The 12,064-nt window shown below is 40.2% G+C and overlaps 1 protein-coding gene across 1 annotated transcript in view; it reads left to right on the plus strand.

Annotated features, from left to right (window-relative positions):
* The window catches only part of LOC123031315, an 89,264-nt gene that overhangs the window by 41,586 nt on the left and 35,614 nt on the right, over window positions 1-12,064 (plus strand). The window contains exon 8 of the mRNA XM_044446145.1: window positions 7,176-7,406. Coding sequence (XP_044302080.1) covers window positions 7,176-7,406 — 231 coding nt within the window. The remainder of the gene's footprint in view (window positions 1-7,175; window positions 7,407-12,064) is intronic.

The raw sequence follows: 12,064 nt of genomic DNA on the forward strand, positions 1-12,064 counted from the left end.
GTAGTGAGAAACTTCTGCTTCAGAAAAAAAGCCTTAAGCGAGAAAGAGGAACTGGCAAATAAGTGATGTTAATCAAAACGGATTTGATTGTGTAACCTTTCCTCCTTGTTCTTTGGGATGAAGTATGGCCCTGTTCACCATGCATTGTTATTCTTTATCTGCTGAAGGTTAAATCTACTCTTTGCTGCATTTACTAAAGCTGAAACCCTGAGAAGAGGGATTTATTAAATGTATTGTATTTATTTTAGCTACTTTTCAGAGCAGGAGCTTCCCAAGGCAGTGTACAACAATAAAAGTAATATAATAAAACTTATATAATAAAAAGTACATTAGTCAAAACAGTAAATGTTCCAACAAATGCCAGCATAAGATAGAACTTAAAACATTTGTAGCTCCCACCAAGACTGATGAAAGGTAGTCAGATTAATGAGTAAAGAAGTAACTCTTCAGGGCTTTTTCAAAGTGATAGGACCTGGTGGACCTCCAGTGGCAACTCATTCCAGAGGTGTAGGGCCACTGTGGAAAAGGCCCTCTCTCTTGTACCTGTCCACATACCTTGAGCAACTGAGACGGACATCTTTTCTGTTCAGAAGAGCTTATTTAATAGAATAATAACAAACCAGCATGCTAACAGAATGAACTAAAAGTGAAATGATTTTTAATACTACATTGGTTTCTAGAAAATGCATCGCTCTTGCTTACAGAGTGCATATAGCATGTATGTGCACACAGAGCTAAATGATCATTAGTCTCATTAAAACCTACTTAAATGAGCAGGTTTTCTACAGCTTGTGTAGAATGCCTTTTGGATGCTATATTTATTTAACTGTATCCTGCACTTGGCTTACATGTGGCTTCTAGGTGATTTTGCAGCCATTAAATTATCTGGTTTTGTCTTTGATGAAACTACAGAGAAGAAGGATGTGTGGGTGGGCACAAGCACACATGGACATAGAAATACAAGCATTTTAGAAGTGGAGCCCAGTCTGTTTCGGTGTGCCCTTCATATTCAAGCTTGCTGACCCTATTCAATAAGGGTGAAATATAGAGGAGGAAGCAACCTCCTTCTAGCCATACTTTAAAGCTGTTGGACTATAAAATATGAGATAGGCAGGGAATAGATAATTTGAAATCCAAGTGAGGAACTAGTTGCAGCTTCTGAACATCTGTAAACACAATCACATATGTGTGCTCTTTTCTTATAGAGATGTGTGTGTTTCTTTGTACATGAAAATGATGACTGTGTAGGGGAATGTAACATATATGAAGCAATCACCAGCTTTTGGACAGGATGGTAAATGAATCAAAATGGTATCTGCACAATGAAACTATGCATGTTTTCAAATAGTTGTGCATGCACTAGAAAACTGCAAGGACAGCTGACTGTGTCTGGAGATGTTTCACATTCAGCATTCTGATGGATGTTTCAGATGGAATCCATGCTGAACACAATGCATTGTAAGGACAATTTAAACAAACAAACCCTCACTTAGTAAGTTAGCCAGAGATGCTTGAGCATCATGGTAACAGAAAACAGTTGGGGACTAGTGGTCATGTTCTCTCTCTCTCTCTCTCTCTCTCTCTCTCTCTCTCTCTCTCTCTCTCTCTCTCTCTCTCTCACACACACACACACACACACACACACACACACACACACACGAGATTGGCATTTAGCCTTCATATTAAACCAGTTTTTAAATGTATTTTTTTCTGATTAATAGGACAAAGAGTCTTGTACCACATTAAAACTGACAAAAGTATCATGGTATACACTTCTATGGGGTATAGTCCCATTTCATCAAATACATGGTGTGGTCCCAGAAGTGCCAGAAGTCTTCCTTGTTTTTGCTCAACAGATTAATGTGGATGATTCTCTGAAATATATTAATAGTATTCCTTCAAATATGGAATTACAGCACAAGCTATTCCTTCTCTATTAAAGGTATTAAAACCTGAGGGTCCATTACCCCTTCCAGTGTTTCCTGCTGTTTTCACTGAAAAGGCTGAATATATTAGGACTCTGTTGATTGCCAATTACTTGCAAGTGTTCATAAAGAGCAGAGAAAAGCTTTTATAAAGGAATATGAACATTTCAGTGCAGTAAACTATACCTCTTTTTCAGTCATTGCCTCAGACATGAAAGGTCAACATTAATTTTAATTCTGTTGCATCTGAGGAATTTTCTTTTGTAGGTGGAAAAGTGCTGAAGAAGTCAAATGCAGGTGTTCTAACTGTGTTACAGGAACCCAAAGATTACTTTTAATCATTTATTTCATTGTATGACTGTCAGATTAAAATGTCTATTTCTATCCTAATCCCCAAGGAGGTATATCCTTTTGGGTTGCTATTCAGTGTATTTAATTCTAGGTTAGTCTGATATTAAAAACGGAAGAAATAGCTATGGCAAATAAGCCTCCCTGAGAGATAATTTGGCTACTGCTACAATAATCAATTACACTACACTGGGGTGGTGTAGAAAATAAAAATGTATTTAGAATCCTGTGTGCGGTTTTGATTACCGCACCTCAAGAAGGATGCTGTAGAACTATTGTGCTCATGTGCTTCTTGTGTGCTTTCCACAGACACCTGTTTGGCCATTGTCAGTACAGAATGCTGGATCAGGTATGCTTTGGGTGTGATCCAGAAGGATTGCTCTTCTGTTCTCTGCTGTCCAACAATGTGCAGAGACAATACTATGCCCTAAATATAAACAAATAATCCTGTGCAACACACACAGCTTATACCTAGGGATTTTGCAGTAGGTAATAAAAGGTTTATCGAAGCAATGGAGTGAGTATATTTGAGCCAGTCATAAGGCTTTTAGAGCAGGGTTATCAGTAGCATTTAAAAAAATATATCTGTATCTAGGCGTGTTGATTATCATGTGCTAGTGATGATCATGTGCTGTGAATTATTGACTCCCAAGAAGACGAAAGATCTTAGATTCTTTGAAGTATTTTTTTTCAGACAAAGAATCTCTGGTTTCCAGGTATTACCAGAGGTCTTTCAGCAACTCAGCTGGTTGTAACAAAGAATGAGCACAAAAAAGGTGATTATACTGTGTTATCTAATAATAAATGCCTACTGTTGAATATTTAAATTCATGAAAAATTCAGCCTTGGTCACATCTTTTATACAGTCCTTCTTGTCCCTGTACCGCTGTGATCTTGGTGGCTGTTGGCAGAAGAGACAGTTGTGAGCAGACAACGCTATCTTTTACCTGGTTTGATTGTATTATTTGCTTTATAGAGCTGAGCTGAAATAGAGTATTACAGTACTTGAACAGTTGTACTCATGAATCATTTTGATTTTCAGTTTGGCTTACTTACAGTTTCACAATATTGATATCTGAGTTCGCATCCCTAAATTTGGCTAATATGTACAATTAATCCATAGAGTCTTGGGCAAGCCTGTATTCAAAGGAGAAATTCTCTGAGGTGGGATAAACCCAACCTATTGAAATATTTCTTTTAATGGATGTTTTCTACTTGGTTTGTGAGACAGGTCTCAACAAATCTACTTCCTTTTTAATTCTGCAGAAGCTGTGGTTCTTTCTAATTCATGGCTTTTTTTTGGAGCAAACTACTTGTAATTCCCTTCTATTTTCCTGTGTGTGTGTACACATATCTGCATTAAGAACATAAGAAAAGCCATGCTGGATCAGACTAAAGTTCCATCTAGTCTAGGGCTCCATACACATGGTGGCAAACCAGCTGTCCACAGGATCCCTCAAGCAGAATGGGTGCAAGACCTCTTTCTGCCTAGCTGCTCTGCAACTGGTGTGTGCAGGCATGCCACCTCTGCTAAAGGAAGTAGAGCCTAGCCAGAAAGGCTAGTAACCACTGATAGCCTCCTCCCTGAATCTGTTCAATTTCTTTTTTAAAGGTATCCAGATTGGTGACCATCACCAGTTCCCAAGGCAGTGAATTCCATAGTTTAACTATATGCTGTCTGAAGAAGTTCTTTCTTGTATCCTTCCTAAACCTTTCACCAGTCAGCTTGATGGAATGGCCCTGGTTTTGAGTGTTACAAGAAAAGGAGAAAAGTGTCTCCCTATCTATTTTCTCTACACTGTGCATTATTTTAAACAGCTCTACCATGCCTCCCCTTACTGACTGTTTTTCTAAGCCGAACAGTCCTGGTTGTTGTAGCCACTCAACAACAACTCACTGCTCCAGCCCCCTGATCATTTTTGTTGCCCTAATCTGTACCTTTCCCAATTCAGTAATGTGATTTTTTAGATAAGGTGACCAGAACTGAACACAGTATACCAAGTACAAAGTAATTTGTATAGGGGAAGTAATCTGATAGTCTTTATTTTCTGTTAGTTTCCTAATTATGCTTAGCATGGAGTTTGCCTTCACAGCAGCTGTGTATTGGTCATCATTTTGTTTGAGTTGTCCACTAGTACCCTGAGATCCCTTCCTTGCTCAGTCACTGCTAGGTCATAGTCCATCAGTGTATACTTGTAGTTGGGATTTTTTACACTAACATGCATTACTCTACACTTGCTTATATTGAACTCCATTTACTATTTTGATGCCCGTTCTCCCAGCTTAGAGAGATCCCTTTGGATCTCCACACAATCCCTTTTGGCTTTATCCACCCTAAAAATTTAGTGTCATCAGCAAACTTGGTCACTTCCTTACCTACCCCTAACTCCAGATCATTTATGAATAGGTCGAAAAGCACGTGGTCATAATTCAAAACTCAGTGAAATTCCACTGGTTACATAAGAAGTTGCTGTTTATTTCTACCTTCTGGTGATGGGGAAAGAATTCATTTAGCTTCTCTGCAATCACCTTAACCCACCGTACTGCTCCCTTAATTCCACGATCATCCATTAGCCCAACTGTTTCCTTAGCTGTTTTCTTTTGATACATTAAAAAAAAATCTTTATAGTTAGCCTTGATATTGCTAGTGATGTGCTTCTCCAAGCTGTTTCTTTGCTTCTCTCATGTTCTGCTTGCATCCTTGTACAAGCTTCTGTTCCATCTGTTCTTTTCATTTGGGCAAGACTTCCAATTTTTGAAGAAAGCTTTCTTCTCCCTAATAGCTTCCTTGATTCTATGTTAACCATGCTGGTGATTTCCTGGACTTTGTCCTACCTTTTCTCACTTGCGGTATGCATATTAACTGTGTCTGTTATACTGTTATTGTTAATCTCCAACTGCTTTAAAGCATTTTAAACTTCTTAACCCCCCCTTCAGCTTCCTGTTTACCATTTCCCTCCTTTTTGAGAAGTTTCTTCTATTGGAGTCAAGCCCAACTGTATTGGATCTCTTTTGCAGTCTTCCACTTAAATGTATATTAATTCTGATGGTCACTGTTACTTAATAGCTCAACAACATTTACAACCTGTACTGTATCCTGGACAAACTGCCTAGGACTAAATCGAAGATTGCCTCCCCGTTGGTTGCTTCCATGATCAGCTATTCTAGGGCACAGCCATTTATGACATCAAAAAATTTAACCTCTCTGTCAGAACTGGAACATGCTTTCATCCAGTCAGTGTGTGGGAAGTTGAAGTCTCCCATTATTACAGTTTTGCCTTTGTTGAAGGCCTCCTTGATTTGATTTCCTGTCTCAAGCTCACCCTGAGCATTCTGGTCTGGGTGATGATAGCATACTCCTATGGCTTTGTTAGTTTTGGATCCAGGAATTTTCACCCATATTACTTCTGCGGAGGAATCTTCACACGTCAGATTATCAATTTTGCTGGACTCTGTGACCTCCTTAACATAGAGGGCAACACCTCCTCAAGCATGCCCTTCCTTGTCTTTTCTGCACAGTTTATATCCAGAGATGACCTTATCCCATTGGTTAGCTCCATTCCACCAGTTTTCCATAATGCCCACTATATCTCTAGCTTCTCCTTTTCCACAAGGTATTCCAGTTCTCCCATTATGACCCTAAGGCTTCTAGCATTTGCATAGAAACACCTGAGCACAGTGCCCCCATCAAACCACATGCAACTAATGTTCTGATACATTGTCCTCTCCAACTGGTTATTGTGACTTACTGTAACCTTGTTACCTACTTCCTCCCCTCCTACATTTGGGCAATCTGAAACTTCCTCTCCTTCATCCAATAGGGATGATTTGACCCAAGCCAGATGCTTCCCAGTTCCTGCCAGCTTTCCCTCAGGGTTCGGTTCGATCTGTGTGTCATTTCTAATTGACTCTATGTGAAATATCAACTGTGAATATTTCTGTGAGCTAGAACAATATCAACTGTGAAATGTGTAATTATGTATAACAGTTGGAGATGTTAAATGAATGCTGAATAAAATTGAAGGGTTCACAATTGTACATAAAAGATGAGAGAAATAATGCATGTTGTGGCATTCAAGGAATGATGTGGGTTACAAAGAAATCCACATGAGCACTTACATCTAAACATTCTTGTCTTGGTAGATTATTGTATGTAGATATGCTTTGTCTAATATTTTCAGGACACATGCTAATCTAATGTTTGGTGTTCCTTGGTTATACAACTGTGCATTCTCTTTCCCCCCACTTACCTAGCATTTACACATGCTAATGTTTTTATGCTGATTGCTTCAAAGCAAGCTCTTGCTCTTAGACATGTCTTCTTAGTCTTTACTAAATGAAAACATGCTGTTCAATAAATTGCTAGTACAGCTGGCCAAAGGTTTAAACAGGAAAAGGACACAGGATTCTGTGGTAGGTAGAAGATAAACATTCTCTTGTTTATGCATTTCTAATACTCTGTTTAGAAGCTTGATTTTTTTTTTTTATATAAATCCCTCCCCCTCCAGCTTTCAGCTGTTTTTTTGGAAAAACAATCAGTCCAGTTAGGATGATGGCTTTGATCTCTGTTTTCTTATTTGTTTTAAGAAGCTAGAAGTCTGGCAATTTGTGGTGTTTTATGCTTTGTCAGATCGTGCCCCCTCAACACATGTTCTCCACAGATGGCTTGGAGCTGTGGTGGGGGAGAGAAGGCAGAAGGCCTGTAGTGCGATGTCTCCACTGAAGTTCCCAAGAGATTGTTTTATGAATGTTAGCCTAACCACTGTGATGCCTGCAGGTGCTCTGCTAGGCCATATGACCTTTCACCTGGCATAATTACCTTGTTTTTCTTTCCTCAATGTTTTCTATTTCTTGTCTTAACCTTTTTCGTGGTGGTGGTGGTGGCTGTTGTTGTTTTCACAGAGCACTCTTGAAGGAAAACTCAGCAAGCTGTGGAGACACCTGCTTGCCATGAGGCAAAATCTGAGTTTCATGCTTGCCCCAGGACAGATGTCCTCAGAGGCAGCTCATCGCATCCTGCCAACTGCTGTTTATGCTCGGCTGATAAATCATGTAGCTCGGTGTCATCAGTCCTTGGAGGAATGTTGCGGTGATTTGCTCACGTTGACGCTTCTGGTACCTTCAGCTCCTTGGGTGAGTGTCGCTTTGGCTTGTTGGAATGGGTTGTTTCAGAGGCATTTTAAATGCTGCAAAAATACTATGTTCTGGTGGTTATTCATAAGCAAGGCCAATTCTGCCTCTGGCTGTCATGAATACTTCACTCTTGTTTGCTCACCAGGGACAGGAGAAATCCATTTTTCCCTTTGCTTGTATCTTGTACCTTGTATGTATCATCAATTTAAATACTGCAGACTTTTTTTGGTGGGGGGGAAGGATAGAAGTGGTATTTGTACAGAACTGCATTTTGATGATAAGCTGAATTGCTCCTTCACTTAGGCCCTCTTCTTACATTAGTGACCTGCAAGCCAGTGCAGCCTCATTCCTTCCATGTCAGATGTTCTTTCCAGAAAGTAGGGCAATTCTTGTATGCAATTCTTGTATGGAAAGGAGTTGTCGTGTGCGCCTCTCATATTGCCCCACAGACACAGGAAAAAGCTGGACTGTACCTGCTTCCACAGTGGCAGCAGAGCATGAAAAGCAGGCCCTTGATATTGAGGAAAGTCATCTTGAATAACATTTTTGGTAGAAAAGTAGGGTACAAATAAAATAAAGAAATGCACAAATAAAAGGCTCCTTGGCTAAGATGCTGATGCCCTACATGATGCTTTTTTCAGTGCCAGGTGAAGAACTACTTATTTTCCCAGGCATTTTAGTAGTCTTTTATTTTGGGTATTATTTTTATTTTGTGCTATCTTTTTAAAGCTTGAAAACTCTTATATTCTATCATGTATTTTATGGTATTAATTCTTGTGAACTGCCTACACAGTTATGGCTACTGTGTGGTGTAGAAACATAATGGAAGCAAATGAAATAAATACTGGCCTGACACTGCTAGCCAGAGAAACCAACACCAATGCCTCTTACCAATCAGATAGTTTTCTACTGAATATAGCAAGTCAACAAGGTAACCCTCTGTGGTTACACCCTGCCTGTGGAACTTGCTCCCCAAGGAGATTTGCCTGGCACTGTCCTGGATCTCCTTCTGGCACCAGATAAAACTTTTTTATTTGCCAGATGATTTAATGATTAATTAAAGATTGGTTTTAATATTGTTTCCACTGATGTTTTCAAGCTGCTATTGTGTTATAAATTGTATTATCACTGTTATAGCATTGCTGAGTTGCCAATTTCCATGTATTCTGTTTTTACTCTTAATATTGGTTGTATTATTGGTTAATGATGTTCATTCTCTTTTATTTTGTACACCTCCCAGACAGCTTTATGGGCTGTGGGGTGGTTTATAAAAGTAATAAATGAATAAGTAAAATACAAGTGTGGCTAATGCTCCATGATTCCTAACAACTCATACTATTGCTGTTGTCCATCTGAGTTTCTTGACTAGGATAAAGAATCAACAGTAATGTTGCCCATTTGTTTATTGTGGGAAAGGGCTCAGTTAGTGTGTGGCCAGTTTCTAGGTTTGGTACACTTCTTTTGTGTTGTTCTTTATCAAGGATGTTGAAACTCAGTTGAACCTCAGTGTGGTCCAGTCTAGCTCTTTGCAAATCTCTAGGTGGACATGACACCATCACTGTGGCACCATGTGGTTCCTGCTTTTCTTCATTACGTCTTCACCCCTGAGTCATTTGGTGGTTTCCCAGCCTTTGCATGGGTTTTTCCACAGTTCTGAAAAGTTGAAATGCCTCTCTCAAGGCTTAGTTATTGACTGAAAGAGCTTTACACTAAAATATGCTTTCAGCCCCCAAAGATTTCCCCTAAATTGAATTTGGGTCTTGAGCTTGAAAGAGGTTCTACACACTTATTTAAAATGAATAGGACTTCATGAAATGAACACTGAGCATTGGATGTGTATTGGCACTAGTATTTAATTTTGGTGACATGTCATAGGAATGTCCCCAGTTGTTGCCATTTTTATGTGTAAACTTGGACTTTGGAAGTGTTTTCATTCTACTCTGTGTACAGTTTTATCTGCCCTACTAATTTGGCTAGATATTTTTCAGTGAATTTCATTTTTTGTTGGGGTCATAGAGATACAAAGTCCTATTTGAAAACATTGAAATAATTCAATAATTTTTCTTCGAAAGAAAAGTAATATTTTTCCCAGAAAGATTCAGGGCCCTCCCTTTTTCAGGTCTTTCTGAATATGTCATTTTGCATTATTTGTTTGCTTGTTTATTTTGTTTTTCCAGGCTTTCATATCACCAGTTGGAGATTCCAGTCACTGTCATTAAATTAAATGTTCTGATGGAACATGGCACAAATGGTTTCCTCCCAATAATCTATGCAATTGAACATTAAAAGCATTTTTAGATCTTTCTGTCAGTTAGAGCCCTGTATGAATACAAATTTCTTCTCTTGATGCTTGCTTGCTGTGATGGATGAAACTATAAGACCCTTTCCTAGCGTTGCCAGATTAAATTCTTGAGAAACAGATATAGCAAATGAATCATAGAACACCCTCTTTTAGAAACTATATACGTACGTGTGCACACACAACCTTCTGGCAACATCTCTGGAACAGTTTTATGTTCCTGTTACAGGGTAAATTCTTGAATGGTCTTGGCACTTCTACAAATTCTGATATACATTGAAACTGACAAAGTGCTTTCAACAGCTGCTTCCCTGAAAGAAATGGGAAGAGATTGAGCAAAGGTCTTTCCAGAAAAAGTGAAATATAGGGGCCTTTAATGTAGAGGCAACAGAAACAAACAGGCCAGTGGTGGAAGCAGTACTCACCCATGAATCAGGAGGATGGGAAACTTCAGCCATGAGAATTTTCTAACAGAGTTCTCATGTGTATAATGGGAAGCAAGTTTTTTCCTCATATCAAAACATGTACTGTGTACACTGTATGTAGATTATAGTCTCTAGGTATAATTTACAGTGCATTATCATGTAGGAACCGGCCATATGATAATTGGATGCCTCACAAATGAACAAAACTCAAGAAAACTATAATCTCATTTGAAAATCCTTTTTTATCCTATCATTATTTTGATTGTATCTTTAGCTGCTCTTTAGCTGTTTCATAATTAAGCCTTGTTGAGATTTGTATGTAAAGCAGAATTAAAATTGCTCTTAAATTTTATTTTGTATTGAAGTTTAGATAATTAGGCCTGAAGTTCTAGGAAAATATACTTCGCAGTAAGGAGTATTGAATGTTGTGGAGCTTTCTTGAAAGTAATTATGTTTAGGGTTGTGTTGCACATCTGTCTTTTACAAAGACAGAATTCTGTAATGATTTAAAGCATTGTTAACTGTGAACAACAAATTCTGAAAAGTTTATAGTTGATTTTTTTTTTTACTTCCGTAACATAAAATTGTTTTTTTTTCTTCACAAATATCTGTGTTTATATATCCATTTCACAATTTCATATGTATGGAGAGGGAGTGGCCCCAGCCTTATTGAAGACACTGTAATTAGATCACTCTTGAAGAAGGCCAACTTGGTGGGCGGGTGCACCTTTTATCAGCTGAAGCTGCTTTACCAGTTACATCCCTATCTGGACAGGCAGACCTTGGCCACAGTTATTCATGTACCAGTATCCTCTTGTCTGCGTTGTTCTTCGTCGTGGCCTCTGTGCATCACACATATGGGTGCTGCACCTGCGCAGTGCCTTTGGCCAGAAGATTACAAGCTAATGGTGTATTTTGGCAGGAAAAAGCTCCGCTCCCCCTCCCCCACAGCCTATAAAGAGCGGAGCGTCCGCCATTTTGTTCAGTCTTTGAGACCGCCGTTCGCTGTGCCTCGTGCCGCTTTCGACCATCGCTTTGATCGTTACTCGTAGCCTGTTTTTTCTCCTTTTACTCCCAGTTTTATATCCCTGATAGTTCTTCTTAGCTCTAGTTATTCTACAGTTCTATCGTTCTACCATTCTATTTTCTTCTTCTAAAAAAAAAAAAAAAACCCAAAAATATATTCTTACCCTCTGCACTGTCTCCCTTTTTCTTCTTCTTCTTGTGATGGCGCAGCGAGCGGCCTTCCGCAAATGTGCGGAGTGCGGGTTGAAGATGTCACCATCTGACCCACACGACCTATGCCTCCTCTGCTTGGGGGAGGGGCATAGGACCGACAGGTGCTCCCACTGTCTGGCCTTCTCCAAGCAGGCCAGAAAAAATTGGGAGAACCACCTCCGAAGGCTCCTGTGGGATCTGGCTCTTATGCAGTGCGACCCACTGGTCGCCGCTCCGAAGCCTGGCCCGGCTGCGGTGGTCCCGCCCGTCGGACGAAGGTGCCTCTACTTTGAGGTCCCCACCAGCTTCTCCCAAAAAGAAAAGCAAGAAGCGCAAGCACGCCGATGCTGACAAATCGGCCAAAAAGGCCAGGAAAGAGAAGCCCTCTAAGCCGGCCCGAAAGGTGAAGGATCTAGACCGACCCTGACACCATGTCTCGGGTTCGACGGCAGCATCGGTACCAGCGCCAACCACCGTACTGACCCCACCCGAGCCGGCGCTCCAGGCAGCCATGAGGGTTACCCCTCAAGGGTCTCCCTGTCATGTGGCTGACCCCCCGACCGAACTGCTTCCATCTCTCCAGCGGGGCTCGATCTCTGACGGAGAGATTCAGGACTCTCCCCCAGGGCTAGGTCACCAACGCCTATGCCCATGGCCACACTGGAGGTGGATGTCGTCGAATCCCCGCCCAGGGCCCGCCGGAGCCGCTCCAGGGA

The sequence above is a fragment of the Varanus komodoensis genome, unplaced genomic scaffold, assembly GCF_004798865.1.
Source record: "Varanus komodoensis strain SLA01 unplaced genomic scaffold, ASM479886v1 scaffold5, whole genome shotgun sequence".
NCBI lineage: Eukaryota > Metazoa > Chordata > Lepidosauria > Squamata > Varanidae > Varanus > Varanus komodoensis.